Source organism: Salmo trutta, chromosome 6 (genome assembly GCF_901001165.1).
Source record: "Salmo trutta chromosome 6, fSalTru1.1, whole genome shotgun sequence".
NCBI classification, from domain to species: domain Eukaryota; kingdom Metazoa; phylum Chordata; class Actinopteri; order Salmoniformes; family Salmonidae; genus Salmo; species Salmo trutta.
Window position 1 is genome coordinate 14,055,639 of NC_042962.1, and position 24,532 is coordinate 14,080,170.

The 24,532-nt window shown below is 45.4% G+C and overlaps 1 protein-coding gene across 2 annotated transcripts; it reads left to right on the forward strand.

Moving 5' to 3' along the window:
• Positions 1–551: 551 nt before the first annotated feature.
• LOC115195485 (wiskott-Aldrich syndrome protein family member 3-like) lies at positions 552–24,125 on the forward strand. Of its 2 annotated transcripts, XM_029755374.1 has the most exons (10): positions 552–655; positions 10,580–10,735; positions 18,101–18,235; positions 19,401–19,554; positions 19,725–19,842; positions 19,916–20,097; positions 20,516–20,758; positions 22,044–22,339; positions 23,758–23,905; positions 24,071–24,106. In XM_029755374.1, coding segments are annotated over exons 2-10 (1,410 nt in total). In that variant the 5' UTR covers positions 552–655; positions 10,580–10,602; the 3' UTR covers positions 24,072–24,106. The 2 variants fall into 2 exon arrangements, with proteins under 2 accessions (XP_029611234.1, XP_029611233.1); XM_029755373.1 differs by having other exon boundaries at positions 23,758–24,125.
• The last annotated feature ends 407 nt before the right edge of the window (positions 24,126–24,532 follow it).

Here is a 24,532-nt window from a genome sequence, read left to right on the forward strand (position 1 = left end):
GCCCTCTATCTCTCCCTCTATATATCTCTTCTGGTCTTTCTCTCTCTCATACACTTACACAGAAGATGAGGTTGCCCTCTCCCAAAATATAGTCTGCCCCCATTGCCCAGTTCAAAGCTTGTGCATCCCTAAAACAAGCAGTCATCCCAGTCCGTTACTAAAGCTGCTAGAATGGAATCAGTCCAACTCTATCATTAAACCCACCACTGCCACGTGTCAATTGCTCCCAGAAAACCCTCTCAAAAGATGCCCCAGTTATAGGACCCATTTAAACTGTAGGCCAAATCCTCCATCCCCCAAAATGTGTTTCTTTTAAGCCTTTAACGTTAACACGGCATGGGGACTGGATTGCATAAAATGGTAAACCCGCTGTAGCCTCCCCTACACACCCTGAGACCCCGCCCTATCCATGCCCGACAGGGAACCTCCATGTCACTCATGCCTTTCAAGGGTTGCGATTTGACAATGGGAACACCCACTACTTATTAAATCTTTGTTGCTGGATGCTGATTGGCGGAGGCTGACGGAGTATCCCGCCCCCCGTGTTGGATTGTTTAGAGTGGCCAGACCGCCAGGGACACAGATGGCAGCGCGAACAAGAGGAGTATCTAACGGGACATGCTGCCAGATTAATCTATTACATTTCTGACTGCTGGTGAGGGTATTTACTATGCTTTTATAACTCATAAGAATCGGAATATTACTTGCCAAACTGTTTATATTTCCCCCTAATTGAATGTTTTTTTTTTATGTGTATATATATGTGTGGAATTGCGTTAATCCAAATGGTCGAACCACTGACTGGACATAGCGACCGGCCACCACTAGTGGACACTCAATAGATTATAATGATGAAGCACAAGGGCTTTACGAGTTCTGTGTCCAAGGCCCGATTCTTTAAATACAATTCTAGCCTATTTCTGCACACTCCATTTGGCCGCTGCCTTGCTCAGAACCGGTTGGTTATTGTTTACTGGAACGGACAAAATGCATTTGATGTAGAAAGTGTTAGAACTAAGTTGGGTTATAATATTGTTGCTATCGATGCAGGCTGGGAAATAGAATCGTTAAACAGATGTAGGTCAACCAACCCATCAGTAACGGGAAGAGACACGGAGGAACTTTGATTGATCGCGCTGCCATCAGTGTTGTGTCTGCGTGTGTAGAATAGGCTGTGTGTGTTGTGTTTGTGCACAGGCGGCTGGTTTTGTTGCTCACCCACTCTACTGAAAGCAAGATGGATTAACTACAATTGTTCTGTTAATATGTGCAATGGGCTACATTATTCTGTGAATGTAGGGCAGTGACATGTCAATTATTATAACGGTCACAGGCTATAATTAATATAGCCTGTATATTTATTAATATAAGTGTCTATCAGGGCAAATAGGCATGCTGTAGAGATCATCCATGATCTAGCAATGTCAGAGTTGGAGTTTTAGCGTAATTTGTAGGGCAATGTGTAACCTGACGTAATTGATCTTGCAATATTGATGACCCCACCACGAGCTCGCGCCAAAGGCTGTACTTGACTCATAAATTGATAATGTTTCCCTGCTCAGGAATTTCGGCATCCATAGTAAAAGCTGTGTGTGGGCGTAGAGGGTCTTTAGGGAGACACATGAACTACATCCTGGTGGCAGCAGTCAGGATGCCTCCAGTGAAGTTCAAAGGCCCTCTGCTCTCTGAGCTCTCGAGATGGCGAATGTGCTGCTCGTCTGAGAGGCTATAGTGGTTTTGTGTGTATGACAGAGAAAATGACTTTAACTCTGTCATTAAAGTTATCAGTTTGTCAGAGTAGCCTATATGCCTGGCGGAGCTATTCCCGTGTGTTTGTATTAGAGCATTACTCTTTATTTGACTACGTGCAGTTTCTCTCTCTCTCTCTCCTCCCCCCCTCTCTCTCCCCCCTCTCTCTCTCCCCCCCTCTCTCTCTCCCCACCTCTCTCCCCCCCTCTCTCTCCCCCCCTCTCTCTCCCCCCTCTCTCTCCCCCCCTCTCTCTCTCCCCCTCTCTCTCTCCCCCCTCTCCTCTCTCCCCCTCTCTCCCCCCCCTCTCTCTCTCCTCCCCCTCTCTCTCCCCACCTCTCTCTCCCCCCTCCTCTCCCCCCTCTCTCTCCCCACCTCTCTCCCCACCTCTCTCTCTCCCCCACCTCTCTCCCCCACCTCTCTCTCTCCCCCTCTCTCTCCCCACCTCTCTCTCCCCCCACCTCTCTCTCTCCCCCTCTCTCTCCCCACCCCTCTCTCTCCCCCCCAACTCGCTAGTGTTTTACATCTCTCTTGCTCTCTCTCTCTCCCCACCTCTCTCTCCCCCCCAACTCGCTAGTGTTTTACATCTCTCTTGCTCTCTCTCTCTCCCCCACCTCTCTCTCTCCCCCCCACCTCTCTCTCCCCCCCCTCTCTCTCCCCCCACCTCTCTCTCACTCTCCCCCCCAACTCGCTAGTGGTTTTACATCTCTCTTGCTCTCTCTCATCTCCCACCCCTCTCTCTCCCCCCCAACTCGCTAGTGTTTTACATCTCTCTTTCTCTCTCTCTCTCCCCACCTCTCTCTCCCCCCCCAACTCGCTAGTGTTTTACATCTCTCTTGCTCTCTCTCTCTCCCCACCTCTCTCTCCCCCCCCAACTCGCTAGTGTTTTACATCTCTCTTGCTCTCTCTCTCTCCCCCCCCTCTCTCTCCCCCCACCTCTCTCTCCCCCCCAACTCGCTAGTGTTTTACATCTCTCTTGCTCTCTCTCTCTCCCCACCATCTCTCATCCCCCCCCAACTCGCTAGTGTTTACATCTCTCTTGCTCTCTCTCTCTCCCCACCTCTCTCTCCCCCCCAACTCGCTAGTGTTTTACATCTCTCTTGCTCTCTCTCTCTCCCCACCTCTCTCTTTCTCAAATGTTCTTACATATCAGTGGAGGCTCCTCAGAGGAGGAAGGGGAGGACCATCCTCCTCAGTGAATTTCATAAAAATTGTGTATATTAAAAAGCTATTTTTAGATAAAACTATACTAAATATATTCACATGTCACCAAATAATTTATTAAAACACACTATTTTGCAAAGAAGGTCTACAGTAGCATCAACAGCGTCACGGTGTAGCCGGAGGATAGCTAGCTTCCGTCCTCCTCTGGGTACATTGACTAAAATACAAAACCTAGGAGGCTCATAGTTCTCACCCCCTTACATAGACTTACACAGTAATTATGACAATTTCTGGAGGATGTCCGGTTATCGAGATTTAACCACTCACTTTTCCCGGGATATATAACTGTGAGGAAACGGTCAATTATAATAAATTATTAATGTAAATAGTGATGTGACATGGAACTGTTAAATTATTATATGCAAGTCCAAATATGTATTCTTTACGGCCTTCACTCTGTTCTCTGCATGATCAGTCATCAACGCTCAGGGTGGGGACAGACAGCTCATCTCCGTATGGAGCGCAGTTCACAATGCATGTAGACCTATCATCTCATCATGGTAACTTTTTTCCTTGTGACAGATATACTGCAGCAAATGTAGGCCTAGTCTATGCTACAGTAATATAAAGACCGAATGCGCGTCTAATTTACACTTCTCCACCTGGCTTTCGGGGGTCACCTTGTTTTTTAAATTATTGCAGCTGCAGAGTTTTGAAACAGCCTATCGTTGCTTTAAATCAGAGCATTCACAAGCAGTCTTGCTCTCTCTCTCATCAATTCCATTTAAATCAGAGCATTCACAAGCCGTCTTCTTCGCTCTCTCTCATCAATTCCATTTAAATCAGAGCATTCACAAGCCGTCTTCTTCGCTCTCTCTCATCAATTCCATTAAAATTGCATTGAAAAAGATAATCCTGTTCAAGATTGATATACAGACGTGCTCAAATTTGTTGTTACCCTTACAGCTCATTAAAATAGTGCTTCATTCCTCCTGAAAAGGGATGCAATTAAAAGCTATTTTATCATGTATACTTGCATGCCTTTGGTATGTCATAGAATAAAGCAAAGAAGCTGTGGAAAGAGATTAATAATTGCTTCTTCTACAAAGAGATTCTGAAATGGCCTGGACACATTTGTTGGTACCCCTTAGAAAAGATAATAAATAATTGGATTATAGTGATATTTCAAATTAATTTGTATCACACATGTCCCCAATCTTGTAATCAATCATTCAGCCTATTTAAATGGAGAAAAGTAGTCACAGTGCTGTTTGGTATCATTGTGTGCACCACACTGAACATGGACCAGAGAAAGCAAAGGAGAGATTTGTCTGAAGAGATAATAGACAAGCATGGTAAAGGTAAAGGCTACAAGACCATCTCCAAGCAGCTTGATGTTCCTGTGACAACAGTTGCAAATATTATTAAGAAGTTTAAGGTCCATGGAACTGTAGCCAACCTTCCTGGGCGCGGCCGCAAGAGGACAATCGACCCCAGATTGAACAGAAGGATAGTGTGAATGGCAGAAAAAGAACCAAGGATAACTGCCAAAGAGATACAAGCTGAACTCCAAACTGAAGGTATGTCAGTTTCTGATCGCACCATCCGTCGCTTTTTGAGCAACAGTCGGCTCGATGGAAGAAGACCCCAGGAGGACTCCACTTTTGAAAGAAAAACATAAAGACAGACTGGAATTTGCTAAAATGCATATTGACAAGCCACAATCCTTCTGGGAGAATGTCCTTTGGACAGGTGAGTCGAAACCGGAGCTTTTTGGCAAGTCGCATCAGCTTCATGTTCACAGATGAAAAAATGAAGCTCACAAAGAAAACAACATACCTACAGTGAAACATGGAGGAGGCTCAGTTATGTTTTGGGGCTGCTTTGCTGCGCCTGGCACAGGGTGCCTTGAACCTGTGCAGGGCACAATGAAATCTCAAGACTATCAAGGCATTATGGAACAAAATGTACTGCCTAGTGTCAGAAAGCTCTGTCTCAGTCGCAGGTCATGGGTCCTCCAACAGGATAATGACCCAAAACACACAGCTAAAAGCACCCAAAAATGGATAAGAACAAAACATTGGACTTTTCTGAAGTGGCCTTCTATGAGGCCTGATCTCAATCCTATCTAACATTTATGGAAAGAGCTGAATCTTGCAGTCTGGAGAAGACACCCATCAAACCTGAGACAGATGGAGCAGTTTGCTCAGGAAGAGTGGGCCAAACTACCTGTTAACAGGTGCAGAAGGTACCCTGAGACAGATGGAGCAGTTTGCTCAGGAAGAGTGGGCCAAACTACCTGTTTACAGGTGCAGAAGGTACCCTGAGACAGATGGAGCAGTTTGCTCAGGAAGAGTGGGCCAAACTACCTGTTTACAGGTGCAGAAGGTACCCTGAGACAGATGGAGCAGTTTGCTCAGGAAGAGTGGGCCAAACTACCTGTTAACAGGTGCAGAAGGTACCCTGAGACAGATGGAGCAGTTTGCTCAGGAAGAGTGGGCCAAACTACCTGTTTACAGGTGCAGAAGGTACCCTGAGACAGATGGAGCAGTTTGCTCAGGAAGAGTGGGCCAAACTACCTGTTTACAGGTGCAGAAGGTACCCTGAGACAGATGGAGCAGTTTGCTCAGGAAGAGTGGGCCAAACTACCTGTTAACAGGTGCAGAAGTCTCATTAAGATCTACAGAAAACATTTGATTGCAGTGATTCCCACTTAAGGTTGTGCAACAAAATATTAGGTTAAGGGTCCCATCATTTTTGTCCATGCCATTTTCTTATACCAATAGACAATTCGAAAAGGGACGCAAGCTCTTGTTTTCTGAATGTTAAATACAGCAGCCAATACAACTCACGGGTAGTTTGAAAGAAGAGCGAACGTGGTTGGTTAGCAGTTATTTATTCAGTCCCATAACCATTCAATCTTCGTGAAGAGAAGTGAAAGCCATCTGCATCTAATTCTAGTCCTATATTATTTAGCATGTCATTAGAATGATGGAGATGAGGACAACAGAACTCGTTTAATTAGCTGTTGAAAGTGAGGAAAGAATGAAGCAACAATGGAGAAAGAAAGAGGAGGTAGGCTAATAACATTAAGGGAAATGTAATGGAAGGTATATATGCGTCAGCCTACTAATATACAAATAGGCCCTATTATATTTCAAAATTAAAATCTAATTCTCTAGCCTGTGCTTGTAACTTTGTAGGCTGCATGTGCTCCACCAGAATCGCATGTTCTCTTCTGCTTTATCATGGTTTGAATGATGTGCATTATATAATACAGTTTAACACAATACAGTAAAGAAATACACTCACACTCAAAAAGATTAGCCTACTGGAGCTAGTTTCAATTATTTACCCATGAGAGCACATAGCTAGCTACGTCAATGGGCTCTTATGGTTTTCTGTCCTGCGTAATGTGCAGTAGCCTATATATTGAATAACGGCACAATCATTTGGGGTTTTTTGGGCTTGTGATCATAAAGTGTCTTTAGTGTAGGGCTCATAAAATGTATTTAATGTATGGCTCAGGAAGCATGAGGCTTGAATTTTCGATCAAAGCTCTAATCAAATCCTGACACGCTATTTATATGCTTTATCAATCAGAGTTGTCGACAAATTTGATTTGAGACCTATACCCACCTATACTTCAACTTGATAGAAAATAAAATAACTTGAGACTTGCCTTGGAGCCTCAAGACTCGGGACTCGACTTTGTCTTGAGACTGATGACTTGAAATGATCTAACATGTTTTGTCACTCATTTTGTGGCATATGTTCTATGTGGATTAGGCCTACTCTACACGCAGCCTGAGACAGTAGCCACAGCATCGCCCTTGCAATAGAAAAAAACCCGCAACAGATTGGCTAGGGAAACGCACACTCTGAACTCTGATTGGACCAGTAAACTGTCAATCAACGCAGGTCGGGTGAGCTAGCCAACAGATTGCTGATTTACTGTACAGCTATAGGATCGGGTGCAGCGAAAACTCAAATTGTAGGAAGAGAGGATTGCCATAATAAAAAATATTTTTGGGGGTGATCAATAATATTAACTATTTACTTTGCAAGATCACCAGCAATGGGGCAACAATTACTAGCATAGGCCTACTGGTATTTTGATATGTAACAATTGCTTTAAATTAATAATTTACTTATGAAGCTTGCATTTGGAACTTGTACTTAAAATGAATTATTACTGTGTTCGAAGACCAAACTCCCGCCAGTGGAGAACTTTTTTTCTCTTATTGAAATGTTTTCTGTTGCTTTCACACGTTTAAATGCATAAGCCCTATGTGGTAAATCTAAATTCCACCTAATACTTCAATAATTGCTAGCGTGTCATCATTCCATCCCCTTACCCTTTATTGCAACACGTAGACATTTCTGTTTCACGTTTGATAGTCCAACGATACATTTTCATTTAGCCAACCATTTGTTACCCTGCTCTGAGTGGGCACGATGTTTATAGTGCACATGAATGTTCTCAAGACTCATGAGGGGTAAGTTCTGTTTATTTAATTCAATGTGTGGTTTCCTTTGTTCATATTTTCCGGGTTATGTCGGGGTTTTGTGTGTCTCTGTCCTATGTGTGTAATAGGAGCGATCGCATGCCTCAGTGCGCATAGGAATAGGCTACATGGCCTGCGCTCAACGCTTTGGAGTCAGAACGTTGACTAAGACAAAATCATTGTTCCACGTATGCATGGTATTAAAGTATCATTAATAATCATTAAGTCTGATTAAGAGTTATGTACTAATGTAACAATGGATGTGAAAATTGCATTTTACATCGTAGAACCAGTTACTAATGCGTTAGTTCTATTAACTATGTTGACTTAAACATTAGATAATATGGTGACAATGGTGTAGTCTGTGTGTAACGGTTATGATATGAAGGTTTGGCTTGGAAAGTTTTTTTCGCCTGGTCACAGACAGCTGATGTGTTATGCACTGGATTCCACAAGCAAAGGGAAAAGGTGAGCGAGGAGGAGAGCGCATAGATGCGAGAAGGAATTACGAGCAAAGTGATCATGCTGTTTGAATGTGGCAGCTATGAAAGTGAACTGTGTTTAGCGTGTGATCTGCCGATTCTGTTGAAAAACGTTTCTTAAACGGAAGCAAACGGAACGAAATAGGGATTAATATACCTGAATTTGTGAAATAGAAACTCTCGTTTGCAGCCGTTGGACTAATGACTACACCCTAGATCAGCTAGATGCAGGCAACAGTGTACAAGGCGGTATTGAATGTGTCACTGTTTCTCACCTTGATTACGAAAAATGTACTTGACCTGTCCACCTACATTGTAAACTGTCATTAATAGGCTAGGTTGTAGCGCACTTATGATGGGGACAGGGAAATTAGAGTATCATCTAGTAGCCTAAACCTATCGATTTTACATTGAACTGGGTAAATGGAATATGAATGACAGTGATCCAATATGCTGTAATAGAAATAAGGCCATATTCATAAAGAAATGTATCGTCCTCCCTAATCTTAAACGGCACCGACCATCACTGGTGTATATAATATTAATTTTATTATTATTATTGTTTCATTCACACCTGCACTGTTGGAGCTCGGCGCTTAAGAATTTCACTGCACACTGCAACTACATTTGCAAACCTGAATGTGACTAACTATAAGAAATCGTAATCTAAACTCTCTCTATTTTACCATGTGTCTCTCTCTTTCTCCCCTCTCTTCCTTTCTGAGTGGAGTGCCCTCTTTTCAGGGTGTAGTAAAGGAGGTCTGGGGAGGAGGAGGGGAGCGGAGGGGGAGGCATGCATGGAGCACTCTGCTGTTGCCGTGTGAACGGAGCTCTATTGTCCTAGGAACCTTTCAGAGTGGCTTCCCTGAGGCCCCTGCACACCCCCTTCCTCACTAACTCACACACACACACACACACACACACACACACACACACACACACACACACACACACACACACACACACTACTCTTTCACACCATATACACATTATTTACCCCCTCACACACACACACACACACACACACACACACACACACACACTACTCTTTCACACCATATACACATTATTTACCCCCTCACACACACACACACACACACATGTTCCCTTCCTCTCTCCCCCTTCCTTTCATTTGCCTCCCCACCGCAACCTCTTAATTATCTCCCCATTGTCACACCAGACAAGAACCAATCAAACTCATGGCATATGTTAACTATACTCAGAACAAGCAGAGCAGACCAACACATTTCACAGACTAGCGTTTTTCTATAGTAATGTAGGCCTGGTTCCATACCCAAACCATGGCTCTATCTCTTTAACAGCAGACCTAATTAGCTGTTTTCAGTGAGTCTTGTGGCAGCAGACGATGATGGAGTAATTTCTCCTTTGTTGTCCCTTATTGGGTTTATGGCTGTAAGCAGGGCTTGGCAGGGGGTATTGGACCGAGGCCAGCTGGGGACTCTGCCGTAGCCTTGTGGGGAGGTTGCTACTTGGTGGTCAGAAATGACTATTTTCTCTGTCAACACCATCAAAGGGGCTAGCCTAGCAGTTAAGATTGTTGGGCCAGTAACCGAAGGTCGCTGGTTCAAATCCCTGAGCCAGCAAGTTGGAAAAATCTGCCGTTCTGCCCTTAAGCAAGGCAGTTAACCCCCAACAACAATTGCTCCCGGGCACCGATGACCTAGACATTGATAAAGGCAGCCAACCGCACCTCTCTGATTCAGAGGAGTTGGGTTAAATGCGGAAGACATATTTCGGTGGAATGCATTCAGTTGTACAACTGACAAGATATCCCCCTTTCTCTTCACAAAACCCCCTATTCATCAATGACACACACAGCCTAGCATGCTAGATCTGAAATGAAGAGCATGGCTAAGGAGTCAGCTTTGCTGTTGGGTGTCTGGCCCCCCCGCAGTTCCTCAAGCTGTAGCTGTATTGTTCTTTCTGCTGCTCCTCTGGGAGGACAGGAAGCTGAAGCCGGGGCGGAAGTCGCAAAAACAGGAAGCAGGGAGAGGCCCAGATAAGATGGCCGCTCCGATGCTTTCTGAGATCCCTTTTTCATCTGCTGTAGAAGCTGCCCTTAGACTCAGATCTAGGATCAGCGTAGCCTCCTCAGATCCTGATTTAAACCATTCTAGGGAAGATGTTAACCTCACCTTAGATTAGTGTCAAGGAAGGGCAACTTAATCCTTAGTGTCTAGTGAATGTGTCCAATTGCATTGGAGAGTGTGTGTGTTGGTCTGAACTATCAAGGGAATGGGTCTCAGCGTGCACGCCACGGGAGAGAGTGTGTGTGTGTATGTTTGGACTGTTGACCATACATCTGGGGCAGTGGTAAGGCTGGAAAGCATTAGCAGGACTGTAGCTTATTTTCCTAATACCTTTATCTGTCTGCAGTTGGCCTGCTACTGTTTACTACTACAGTCTGGACGGGTCTGGACGGGTCCCAGTTGTATTCCTAGTCTCTTTAACCCTGTCTCGAAGAATAGGATTGTGTGTTTGTTAGTGTGTGGTAATACGTCTGGCCAAGTGACTGTGTGTGTGTGTGTGTTTATACTTACCATACTTATACTTGCAATAGTTATAACTTAAAACAAAAATTGTCTGTAAGTACGTCCTTTATGTAAGTACAGTGTGTCATATATCATATGTATTGTGTGTCCTGTGCTTCTCTCTAGGTGTGACAGTGTGAGGCGGCACCATGCCTCTGGTGAAGAGGAACATCGATCCGCGCCACCTGTGCCGGGGGGCGTTGCCAGAGGGCGTAGGCAGTGAACTGGAGTGTGTGATGAACAACACCCTCTCCTCCATCATCCGCCAGCTCAGCAGCCTGAGTAACACAGACACACACACACACACACACACACACACACACACACACACACACACACACACACACACACACACACACACACACTCTCTCTCTCTCAGAGCACTTACCACACACTACAAACAACTTCATACGCTTTATACCAGTGTGTCAACAGTAACATATGTCATTATCATTGCCTTCTTCCACACCTATGAATAACATGTTTATGCTGCTCATGTTGTATTGATCCTCACTATATGAGACATGTTACAATTCCCAAGTGAGTTAACGCTATTGGTGCAATGGGTAGGGTGTTTGCCTTTCACCCCAGTGACCCAGGTTCGTTTCCCTGTCCCGCCGTTCACTACAGTATTATACTATTACACACTCGCATTAAAATACTCTCTCATCACTATCTTCTAGTTCTTGCTGCAGTGCACACTGCACCGTCCTGTTTGACATTGATAAGAAGATGATCTAGTGATTGATTTGTTAGGATCAGACCTAGAGGTCGCTAGGTCAAGACTCTGTCATCATAGACCCACAGGAGGATGTAATCCTGTTTAGATATTTCCGCGAGAATACATTCAGAATATGTGTGTGTGTTTGGGTGTACTGAATACCCTGGCTGCTCCCATGACACAACCCATATCGTGTCCTGTGGAATATATTGACATATTCTTTCCTCCCTTATACCCAGTATCCAACCACCACTGCTCCCCCTCTCTCTTTCTCTCGATCCTCACTTCTTATACCCAGTATCCAACCACCACTGCTCCCCCTCTCTCTTTCTCTCGATCCTCACTTCTTATACCCAGTATCCAACCACCACTGCTCCCCCTCTCTCTCTCTCGATCCTCACTTCTTATACCCAGTATCCAACCACCACTGCTCCCCCTCTCTCTTTCTCTCGATCCTCACTTCTTATACCCAGTATCCAACCACCACTGCTCCCCCTCTCTCTTTCTCTCGATCCTCACTTTCTTGCTTTCTACGTCTTCCTCATACTCTGTTTTCTTCCCTCCCCCAACTTTGTCCCTCTCTCTGTCTCTGTCTCGCTCTTTCTTTCTTTTTCTCTCTCTCTCTCTTTCTCTCTCTCTCTCTCTCTCTCTTTCTCTCTCTCCTTTTTTTTTTTTTCTTTCTTTCTTTTTTTTTTTTTTTTTTTTTTTTTTTTCTTTCTTTCTTTCTCTCTTCTCTCCCTCTCTCTATCTCTTTTCTCTTCTTTTTCTTTCTTTCTTTCTCTCTCTCCTTTTTCTCTCTTTTCTCTCTCTCTCTCCTCCTTCTCCTCCTCTCTCCTCTTTCTCTCTTTTTCTCTCTCCTCTCTCTTTCTCTCTCCTCTCTCTTTCTCTCTCTCTTTCTTTCTTTCTCCTCTCTTTTCTTCGCTCCTCCCTGTCTCCTCTCTTTCGCGCTCGCTCGCTTTCCTCTCTCTCTTTCTTTCTTTCTTTCTTTCTCTTCCCATCTTATTTTCTGTCTCCTCTCTTGCTTCCCTTGCCTCTCGCTCTATTCTTTCTCTCCTCACTCTCTCCCTCCGTCTCTCTATCCTCTCTCCTCCTTCTCCTCCTCTTTCCTCTCTCTCTCTCTCTCTCTCTCTTCTCTCTTTTCCTCCTCCTCTCTTTCCGCTTTCTCCTCTCGCTCTTCCTTTTCTCCCCTCTCTCTCATTTCATTTTTCTCTCCTCGCTCCCCTCTCCTCTCTCTCTCTCTTCTCCACTCTTTCCCCTCTTTCTCGCTCTTACTATCTCTTTCTTTCCTCCCCCCTCTCCCCTCTCTTTCCGCTCTCTTCTCTCCTTTTCTTTCGCGTCTTTCTCCTCCCTCTTTCCCTCTCTCTCCTCCTTCTCGATGTCGCTCTTCTCTCTCTCTCTCCATCCTCATTTCTCTCTCTCCCTCTCCCGTACTCTCTCTCTCTCTCCTCCTCTCTCTCTCTCTCTCAGGTCATTGTTAAGTTTCTTGTGGTGGGAGTGGGCCTTTCAGCAAGCTGCCTGTGTGGGATAATATAATGACTGGGTACAAAGGAAGGCCTGAGCTAGGGACCAGTGTGTGTGTGTATCCGTGTGTGTGTGGAGGTGGACTGAATGTCAGAACCATGAAGAGAGGTCAGAGTTGATGGAACTCAGAATGCTAGATCTCTCTTCCTTCCTTCCTCTAGATAGAGGTCATCCTGTCAGTATGGTGACAGAAATAGTCTAGATGTTTCTCCAGAGGTCATCCTGTCAGTATGGTGACAGAAATAGTCTAGATGTTTCTCCAGAGGTCATCCTGTCAGTATGGTGACAGAAATAGTCTAGATGTTTCTCCAGAGGTCATCCTGTCAGTATGGTGACAGAAATAGTCTAGATGTTTCTCCAGAGGTCATCCTGTCAGTATGTTGACAGAAATAGTCTAGATGTTTCTCCAGAGGTCATCCTGTCAGTATGGTGACAGAAATAGTCTATATTGTGCGTGTGCATGCACGCGCCGTATGTGTGCATTCATGCATTCATGCGTGCGTTTGCGTCTGACACACAAAAGTTCAGCGTTGTTAAAACGTATTGACGCTGACCTAAACAGACTTGTCTCTAGCAAAGATTGATTGCTGTGGATTTTTCCCCTAGGACCTTCCATGGCAGTGATGCCCTGGTCTATTTGTTAGTTACATTTGTTACCAGAAGAATGGCAGAAAGAGAATTGATAGTACCAATCTTCAAGTCCATCTCAGTTAGTTTCCCCTACCTGTCTGACACAAAACACCAGTATCAATGTCAACAGTGAAGAGGAAACTCCAGGATGCTGGCCTTATAGGCAGAGTTGCAAAGAAAAAGCCATCTCAGACTGGCCAATAAAAGAAAAGATTAAGATGGGCAAAAGAACACAGACACTGGACAGAGGAACTCTGCCTAGAAGGCCATCATCCCGGAGTCGCCTCTTCACTGTTGACGTTGAGACTGGTGTTTTGCGGGTACTATTTAATGATGCTGCCAGTTGAGGACGTGTGAGTCGTCTGTTTCTCAAACTAGACACTCTAATGTACTTGTCCTCTTGCTCAGTTGTGCACCGGGGCCTCCCACTCCTCTTTCTATTCTGGTTAGAGCCAGTTTGCGCTGTTCTGTGAAGGGAGTAGTACACAGCGTTGTACGAGATCTTCAGTTTCTTGGCAATTTCTCGCATGGAATAGCCTTCATTTCTGAGAACAAGAATAGACTGACGAGTTTTTCTGAAGAAAGGTCTTTGTTTCTGGCCATTTTGAGCCTGTAATCGAACCCACAAATGCTGATGCTCCAGATACTCAACTAGTCTAAAGAAGGCCAGTTTTATTGCTTCTTTAATCATGACAAAAGTTTTCAGCTGTGCTAACATAATAGCAAAATGGTTTTGTAATGATCAATTAGCCTTTTAAAATGATAAACTTGGATTAGCTAACACAACGTGCCATTGGAACACAGGAGTGATGGTTGCTGATAATGGGCCTCTGTACGCCTATATAGATATTCCATAAAAAATGTGCCGTTTCCAGCTACAATAGTCATTTACAACATTAACAATGTCTACATTGTATTTCTGACAATTTTATGTTATTTTAATGTACAAAAAATATTTCTTTCAAAAACAAGGAAATGTCTAAGTGACCCCAAACTTTTTAATGGTAGTATATAAACGTCCTCTCACTGTCAACTGCATTTATTTTCAGCAAACTTAACATGTGTAAATATTTGTATGAACATAACAAGATTCAACAACTGAGACATAAACTGAACAAGTTCCACAGACATGTGACTAACAGAAATGGACTAATGTGTCCCTGAACAAAGGGAGGGGTCAAAATCAAAAGTAACAGTCAGTATTTGGTGTGGCCACCAGCTGCATTAGGTACTGCAGTGCATCTCCAGTTCTTGCTGTGAGATGTTATCCCACTCTTCCACCAAGGAACCTGCAAGTTCCGGGACATTTCTGGGGGGAATGGCCCTCACCCTCTGATCCAACAGGTCCCAAACGTGCTCAATGGGATTGAGATCCGGGCTCTTCGATGGCCATGGCAGAACACGTGACATTCCTGTCTTGCAGGAAATCACGCACAGAAAGAGCAGTATGGCTGCTGGCATTGTCATACTGGAGGGTCATGTCAGGATGAGCCTGCAGGAAGGGTACCACATGAGGGAGGAGGATGTCTCCCCTGTAACGCACAGCATTGAGATTGCCTGCAATGACAACAAACTCAGCCCCATGATGCTGTGACACACCGCCCCAGACCATGACGGACCTTCCACCTCCAAATCGATCCCGCTCCAGAGTACAGGCACAGGCCTCGGTGTAACGCTCATTCCTTCGACGATAAACGCGAATCCGACCATCACCCCTGGTGAGACAAAACTGTGACTCGTCAGTGAAGAGCACTTTTTGCCAGTCCTGTCTAGTCCAGCGACGGTGGGTTTGTGCCCATAGTCAGTCTGAGCACTGATGGAGGGATTGTGCGTTCCTGGTGTAACTCGGGCAGTTGTTGTTGCCATCCTGTACCTGTCCCACAGGTGTGATGTTCGGATGTACCGATCCTGTGCAGGTGTTGTTACAAGTGGTCTGCCACAGCGATGATGATCAGCTGTCCGTCCTGTCTCCCTGTAGAGCTGTCTTAGGCGTCTCACAGTACGGACATTGCAATTTATTGCCCTGGCCACATCTGCAGTCCTCATGCCTCCTTGCAGCATGCCTAAGGCACGTTCACGCAGATGAGCAGGGACCCTGGGCATCTTTCTTTTGGTGTTTTTCAGAGTTAGTAGAAAGGCCTCTTTAGGGTCCTAAGTTTTCATAACTGTGACCTTAATTACCTACCGTCTGTAAGCTGTTAGTCTTAACGACCGTTCCACAGGTGCATGTTCATTAATTGTTTATGGTTCATTGAACAAGCATGGGAAACAGTGTTTAAACCCTTTACAATGAAGATCTGTGAAGTTATTTGGGTTTTTACAAATTATCATTGAAAGACAGGGTCCTGAAAAAGGGACGTTTCTTTTTTTGCTGAGTTTATATATGTATGCATGTACAGTTTTTCACAATTCCTGACATTTAATCCTAGTAAGAATGCCCTGTCTTAGGTCAGTTAGGATCACCACTTTATTTTAAGAATGTGAAATGTCAGAATAATAGTAGAGAGAATGATTTATTTCAGCTTTTATTTCTTTCATCACATTCCCAGTGGGTCAGAAGTTTACATACACTCAATTAGTATTTGTTAGCATTGCCTTTAAATTGTTTAACTTGGGTCAAACGTTTTGGGTAGCCTTCCACAAGCTTCCCACAATAAGTTGGGTGAATTTTGGCCCATTCCTCCTGACAGAGCTGGTGTAACTGAGTCAGGTTTGTAAGCTTCCTTGCACATGCTTTTTCAGTTCTGCCCACACATTTTCTATAGGATTGAGGTCAGGGCTTTATGATGGCCACTCCAATACCTTGACTTTGCTGTCCTTAAGCCACTTTGCCACAACTTTGGAAGTATGCTTGGGGTCATTGTCCATTTGGAAGACCCATTTGCGACCAAGTTTTAACATCCTGACTGATGTCTTGAGATGTTGCTTCAATATATCTACATCATTTTCCTACCTCATGATGCCATCTATTTTGTGAAGTGCACCAGTCCCTCCTGCAGCAAAGCACCACCACAACATGATGCTTCCACCGTCGTGCTTCACGGTTGGGATGGTTTTCTTCGGCTTGCAAACCTCCCCCTTTTTCCTCCAAACATAACGATGGTCATTATGGCCAAACAGTTCTATTGCAAACCATAGTCTGGCTTTTGTATGGTGGTTTTGGAGCAGTGGGTTCTTCCTTGCTGAGAGGCCTTTCAGGTTATGTCAATATAGGACTCGTTTTACTGTGGATATGGATACTTATGTACCTGTTTCCTTCAGCATCTTCACAAGGTCCTTTGTTTTGGGATTGAGTTGCACTTTTCGCACCAAAGTACGTTCATCTCTAGGAGACAGAACGCGTTCCTTCCTGAGCGGTATGCCAGCTGCCTGGTCCCATGGTGTTTATACTTGCGTACTATTGTTTGCACAGATGAATGTGGTACCTTCAGGCATTTGGAAATTTCTCCCAAAGATGAACCAGACTTGTGATGGTCTACAATATTTTTTCTGAGGGCTGGGCTGATTTCTTTTGATTTTCCCATGGTGTCAAGCAAATACACACCGAGTTGAAAGGTAGGCCTTGAAATACATCCACAGGTACACCTCCAATTGACTCAAATGATGTCAATTAGCCTATCAGAAGCTTCTAAAGCCATGACATAATTTTTTGGAATTTCCCAAGCTGCTTAAAGGCACGGTGATACAGTGGAATTGTGATACAGTGAATTATAAGTGAAATAATCTGTCTGTAAACAATTGTTGGAAAAAGGACTTGTGTCATGCAAAAAGTAGATGTCCTAACCGACTTGCCAAAACTGTAGTTTGTTAACAAGACATTTGTGGAGTGATTGAAAAACGAGTTTTAATGACTCCAACCTAAGTGTATGTAAACTTCCGACTTCAACTGTGTGTATAACAGTTTAGCTTCCGTCCCTCTCCTCGCCCCTAACTGGGCTCGAACCAGGGACCCTCTGCACACATAAACAACGGCCTCTCACGAAGCATCGTTAACCATCGCTCCACAAAAGCCACGGCCCTTGCAGAGCAAGGGGAACAAGTACTTCAAGGTCTCAGAGCGAGTGACTTCACCAATTGAAACGCTATTAGTGCACTAACTAGCTAGTCATTTCACATTGGTTACATATATATATATATATACATATATATATATATATATATATATATATATATAATATATATATATATATATATATATATATACATATATATTGGTATTGGTTACATATATATATGTATGTACTTATACACTACCGGTCAAAAGTTTGGATAAACCTATTCATTCAGGGTTTATTCTTTATTTTTACTATTTTCTACATTGTAGAATAATAGTGAAGACATCAAAACTATGAAATAACACATATGGAATCATGTAGGAACCAAAAAAGTGTTTAACAAATTCTTCAAATAGCCACCCTTTGCCTTGATGACAGCTTTGCACACTCTTAGCATTCTCTCAACCAGCTTCATGACGTAGTCACCTGGAATGCAACATGTGTGCCTTAAGTTAATTTGTGGTACACAGTACCAGTCCAATGTTTGGACACACCTACTCATTCCAGGGTTTTTCTTTATTTTTCTATTTTCTACATTGGGATTATAGTTTTCACCTGGATTCACCTTGTCAGTCTGTCACTCAGTTTATACAGTGTCATTATAAAGAGAACAGTTGTCTATAGTTTCCTCAATGTGCAGTGCATGCATAGTATGCATAATGTAGTGCACCAGGATGTCATGCTAACCACATGATCCATCTGTCTACTCTTGTACTGCAGGTAAACATGCGGAGGACATCTTCGGAGAGCTGTTCAATGAGGCCAACACGTTCTACCTGAGAGCCAACTCCCTGCAGGACCGCATCGATCGCCTGGCCGTCAAGGTCACCCAGCTGGACTCCACCGTGGAGGAAGGTGAGACAGGGGTTAGAGGTCACCGGAAATAGGAAGTGACATCGTTACTCATTGACGTAGCGATGTGAGGTCTGTCTATGAGGTCTGTCACCCTGTCTATCCCCCTCTCCCTAACCCTCTCCCTCACACCCTGTCTATCCCCCTCTCCCTAACCCTCTCCCTCACACCCTGTCTATCCCCCTCTCCCTAACCCTCTCCCTCACACCCTGTCTATCCCCCTCTCCCTAACCCTCTCCCTCACACCCTGTCTATCCCCCTCTCCCTAACCCTCTCCCTCACACCCTGTCTATCCCCCTCTCCCTAACCCTCTCCCTCACACCCTGTCTATCCCCCTCTCCCTAACCCTCTCCCTCACACCCTGTCTATCCCCCTCTCCCTAACCCTCTCCCTCACACCCTGTCTATCCCCCTCTCCCTAACCCTCTCCCTCACACCCTGTCTATCCCCCTCTCCCTAACCCTCTCCCTCACACCCTGTCTATCCCCCTTTCCCTAACCCTCTCCCTCACACCCTGTCTATCCCCCTCTCCCTAACCCTCTCTCTCACACCCTGTCTATCCCCCTTTCCCTAACCCTCTCCCTCACACCCTGTCTATCCCCCTCTCCCTAACCCTCTCCATCCCCCCTCTCCCTAACCCTCTCTCTCACACCCTGTCTATCCCCCTCTCCCTAACCCTCTCCCTCACACCCTGTCTATCCCCCTTTCCCTAACCCTCTCCCTCACACCCTGTCTATCCCCCTCTCCCTAACCCTCTCCCTCACACCCTGTCTATCTCCCTCTCCCTAACCCTCTCCCTCACACCCTGTCTATCCCCCTCTCCCTAACCCTCTCTCTCACACCCTGTCTATCCCCCTCTCCCTAACCCTCTCCCTCACACCCTGTCTATCCCCCTTTCCCTAACCCTCTCCCTCACACCCTGTCTATCCCCCTCTCCCTAACCCTCTCCATCCCCCTCTCCCTAACCCTCTCTCTCACACCCTGTCTATCCCCCTCTCCCTAACCCTCTCCCTCACACCCTGTCTATCCCCCTTTCCCTAACTCTCTCCCTCACACCCTGTCTATCCCCCTCTCCCTAACCCTCTCTCTCGTTCTCTTTCTGTGTCCTCTCTCTCTCTCACGCTCTCTCTCTCTCGCTTTTTGTTTGTCCTCTCTTTCTCTGTCCTCAGTCTCTCTGCAGGACATCAACATGAAGAAGGCGTTTAAGAGCAGTACCGCCCAGGACCAGCAGGTGGTGTCCACGAGGAGCGTTCCCATCCCTGTCAAGGAGATGTACAACCTGAGTAACAAGCCTCCACCTCTCAACATCCTCTCCAAATATAGGTGTGTTCTCTCCCCCTCCCTTTCTATGATCTGTCTAATGTCTCCTACCCTTGGCAGTCTTAACCCAGAGTCAAATACCTCACCTGATCTTGTTTTGTAGTCTCATAATGGAATGGTGTGGACTTCATTTCCCACAAACCCTGACCTGCGTTTGCCCTTTGACCCTGTAGGGATGACCACAAGGAGGGGCTGAAGTTCTACACTGACCCCTCCTACTTCTTCGACCTGTGGAGAGAGAAGATGCTGCGGGACACGGAGGACAAGAGGAAGGAGAAGAGGAAGAACAAAGTAATCAAAATAATCTCACCCTTCTTCTCTTTCTTGTCCTCCTCCGTCTCCACTAATATGTGTCTCCTCGCAGGAACAGAAGCGTTGTGTGGACGGGACGTTGCAGAGGGAGGTGAAGAAGGTGCGTAAGGCTCGGAACCGTCGCCAGGAGTGGAATATGTTGGCCCTGGATAAGGAGCTGAGGCCAGACCACCACCACACACACTCGCTCCACCGGGGGGCCACCTGCGATGGATCACTGTCCCCTGAGATGAGGCCAGTCCAAATACACACAGTTACATACATACTGTATGATGACGTCAATGAAAAGTTGACATAAAACAAGGATTAATTTATAAGATAACATATCAAAAGTTAAAAAGTATGGAATAATTACTGTTCTTTGTAATACATTTCTGTATAGATGATTATTACTCGCATGGAAATAAGGGGTTTCCCCCAGTGGAAATAAGGGGTTTCCCCCAGTGGAAATAAGGGGTTTCCCCCAGTGGAAATAAGGGGTTTTCCCCAGTGGAAATAAGGGGTTTCCCCCAGGGGAAATAAGGGGTTTCCCCCAGTACTATGATAATTTAGTCTCAGTCAGCTGTTCAAGGAGACGTGACAGTCCTCTTACTCCCCCTGCTGGCCATTCTGTAAAATGTTGTCTCCATCTCCCTCCCTTTCTCTCTCTTAGGGGTCTTGGGCCTGACCACCACCAACGCCACTACCCTCACTCAACCAATCATGCTGGTCACGCCCACACGTACTCCGGCCCGCCTCCCAGTCTCCTGGCTGCTCAGCTGGCTGCTCAGGGAAACGCCACTCTGGACCATGCCTACAGGGGATACAACCTGGGTCGCCCCCACAATGCTCCACCCCCTCTCCCTCCCACTGAGAACATGAATGGATCCATGTCTCTACGACCTGTGGACTACAGGTCAGCGAGTGCACATAAATAAACACACTGGCAGACAGATTGATGCATAAATGCACTCAAATATACATTAACATTCATTGACATGTGCACAGGGACACCAAACAAACCCACGTACGCTCTATTGTTGTGGCTCTGGCCCGGCTCCAAGGTTTGTTGTGTTTAATGTGCTATTGGTTTGGGTTAGATCTGATGATGAACAACAGGCTTTATTCTCTCTGGAGCTTAGCGGTTGGCTCTGTAATGTACTGTCATCCCATGCAAGTCAAGTACTGCACTGGTACACTCAAAACCCACATCTGCTTTGGTCTTGACATGACTCGTCTGTGACCTGTCGAACTCTGGTAATAATTCCATCCTGTTGTTCTTTCTTCTTGAACTGTTGGTAGGATTAACATGGTTATATGTGAGATGTTGGTATGGTAGGCTTATCATGGTTATATGTGAGATGTTGGTAGGATTATCATGGTTCTATGTGAGATGTTGGTAGGATTATCATGGTTATATGTGAGATGTTGGTAGGATTATCATGGTTATATGTGAGATGTTGGTAGGATTATCATGGTTATATGTGAGATGTTGGTAGGATTATCATGGTTATATGTGAGATGTTGGTAGGATTAACATGGTTCTATGTGAGATGTTGGTATGGTAGGATTATCATGGTTATATGTGAGATGTTGGTAGGATTATCATGGTTCTATGTGAGATGTTGATATGGTAGGATTATCATGGTTCTATGTGAGATGTTGGTAGGATTATCATGGTTCTATGTGAGATGTTGATATGGTAGGATTATCATGGTTATATGTGAGATGTTGGTAGGATTATCATGGTTCTATGTGAGATGTTGATATGGTAGGATTATCATGGTTATATGTGAGATGTTGGTAGGATTATCATGGTTCTATGTGAGATGTTGGTAGGATTATCATGGTTCTATGTGAGATGTTGGTAGGATTATCATGGTTATATGTGAGATGTTGGTAGGATTATCATGGTTCTATGTGAGATGTTGGTAGGATTATCATGGTTATATGTGAGATGTTGGTAGGATTATCATGGTTATATGTGAGATGTTGGTAGGATTATCATGGTTCTATGTGAGATGTTGGTATGGTAGGATTATCATGGTTATATGTGAGATGTTGGTAGGATTATCATGGTTATATGTGAGATGTTTTTGTGGAAAGGCCGATTAACATATCCTACTTTTTATTTGTGAAATGGTTATGATGAGTAATATAATGCCTCATGTTCACCCTCCATCTGTCCCTCTCTCTCTCAGTATGGAGGGGTATGGAAACAGCCCTCCTCCTGCCCCTCTCATGCCATCTGCACAATCTGCCTTTGCCACGCCCCCCGGAGGCCCACTTCCTCTCCCAGGTCTAATGGGAACAGCTGGTGTCTATGCCCTGCCCCCACCGCCAATCGCTGGGTCGCTGGTGTCTCCAACTCCCCCAATGCCTCCGCCCCCTCCTCCAGGCTCCTCCTACTCGACCACTCCCAAGATGTCCTCCGTGCCCCACAATGCCCAGCCTGTTAATGATGCTCGTAGTGATCTGCTGGCTGCCATACGCATGGGTAAGACTGCCCATCTGTATCTAACCCACCTGTCTCTGTGGCAGAGCTATTCTCTCTCTGTGTGTGTGTGTGTGTGTGTGTGTGTGTGTGTGTTTTGCATTACCTGGTTCCCCGGGGGGGGTTGAGATTTCTCTTTAGGACCAATGGAATGATCTAAAATGAGAAAGTTGCACCAACCTTGGGCCACGGGCCATGCAAACCGAACTTTCCTTTTCTGTCTGTTTGACTGACTGGCTGGCTGGCTGGCTGACTGCCTAACCCGTCTCTCTCTCCCTGGCTGTAGGTATCTAGTTGAAGTGTGTCTGTATCTGTCTCTCCCTGGCTGTAGGTATCTAGTTGAAGTGTGTCTGTATCTAACTGTCTCTCTCCCTGGCTGTAGGTATCTAGTTGAAGTGTGTCTGTATCTAACTGTCTCTCCCTGGCTGTAGGTATCTAACGGTCTCTCCCTGGCTGTAGGTATCTAACGGTCACTCCCTGGCTGTAGGTATCTAACTGTCTCTCCCTGGCTGTAGGTATCTAACTGTCTCTCCCTGGCTGTAGGTATCTAACGGTCTCTCCCTGGCTGTAGGTATCTAACGGTCTCTCCCTGGCTGTAGGTATCTAACGGTCACTCCCTGGCTGTAGGTATCTAACTGTCTCTCCCTGGCTGTAGGTATCTAACTGTCTCTCCCTGGCTGTAGGTATCTAGTTGAAGTGTGTCTGTATCTGTCTCTCTCCCTGGCTGTAGGTATCTAGTTGAACTGTGTCTGTATCTAACTCTCTCTCCCTGGCTGTAGGTATCTAGTTGAAGTGTGTCTGTATCTGTCTCTCTCCCTGGCTGTAGGTATCTAGTTGAACTGTGTCTGTATCTAACTGTCTCTCCCTGGCTGTAGGTATCTAACGGTCTCTCCCTGGCTGTAGGTATCTAACGGTCTCTCCCTGGCTGTAGGTATCTAACGGTCTCTCCCTGGCTGTAGGTATCTAACGGTCTCTCCCTGGCTGTAGGTATCTAGTTGAAGTGTGTCTGTATCTAACTGTCTCTCCCTGGCTGTAGGTATCTAGTTGAACTGTGTCTGTATCTAACTGTCTCTCCCTGGCTGTAGGTATCTAACGGTCTCTCCCTGGCTGTAGGTATCTAACGGTCTCTCCCTGGCTGTAGGTACCTAACTGTCTCTCCCTGGCTGTAGGTATCTAACGGTCTCTCCCTGGCTGTAGGTATCTAACGGTCTCTCCCTGGCTGTAGGTATCTAACGGTCTCTCCCTGGCTGTAGGTATCTAACGGTCACTCCCTGGCTGTAGGTATCTAACGGTCTCTCCCTGGCTGTAGGTATCTAACGGTCTCTCCCTGGCTGTAGGTATCTAACGGTCTCTCCCTGGCTGTAGGTACCTAACGGTCTCTCCCTGGCTGTAGGTATCTAACGGTCTCTCCCTGGCTGTAGGTATCCACTTGAAGAAGGGGCAGGAGCAGCAGGAGCAGCAGGCTAAGAGGGAGCCTGTAGGCAACGACGTGGCCACCATCCTCTCCAGACGCATCGCTGTCGAGTACTCCGACTCCGAAGATGACTCAGAGCTGGAAGAGAACGACTGGTCCGACTAATACACACATCACTCACTCAAAAGCTGAAAAGCACATACGTGTGCACGTTCACATCCGCACAAAAAATAAGCCACTAAATGGTTCACTGAGTGTATTAAACATGAATAACACATTCCTAATATCAAGTTGCACCCCCCTCCTCCTTTTGCCCTCAGAACAGCCTCAGTTCGTAGGAGCATGGACTCTACAAGGTGTTGGATGTCCTTTGGGTGGTGGACCATTCTTGATACACACGATAAAACTGTTGAGTGTGAAAAACCCAGCAGTGTTGCAGTTCTTGACACAAACCGGTGCGCCTGGCACCTACTACCATACTCGTTCAAAGGCACTTACATTTTTTGTCTTGCCCATTCACCCTCTGATTGGCAGACATGCACAATCCATGTTTCAATTGTCTCAAGGCTTAAAAGTCCTCCTTTAACCTGGCTCCTCCCCTATACCCCTGATTGAAGGGGATTTAACAGGTGACATCAATAAGGGATTATAGCTTTCACCTGGATTCACCTGGTCAGTCTATGTCACAGAAAGAGCATGTTTTGTACATTTAGTGTATATACTGTCATTATAAAGAGAACAGTTGTCTATAGTTTCCTCAAACTGCAGTGCATGCATAGTAA

Coding starts and splice junctions, on each gene's coding strand:
- LOC115195485 (XM_029755373.1), top strand. CDS start 10,603: ATGCCTCTGGTGAAGAGGAACATCGATCCGCGCCACCTGTGCCGGGGG. Junction 19,843..19,915: donor AGGAGAAGAGGAAGAACAAA/GTAATCAAAATA, acceptor GTCTCCTCGCAG/GAACAGAAGCGTTGTGTGGA. Junction 20,098..20,515: donor TCACTGTCCCCTGAGATGAG/GCCAGTCCAAAT, acceptor TCTCTCTCTTAG/GGGTCTTGGGCCTGACCACC.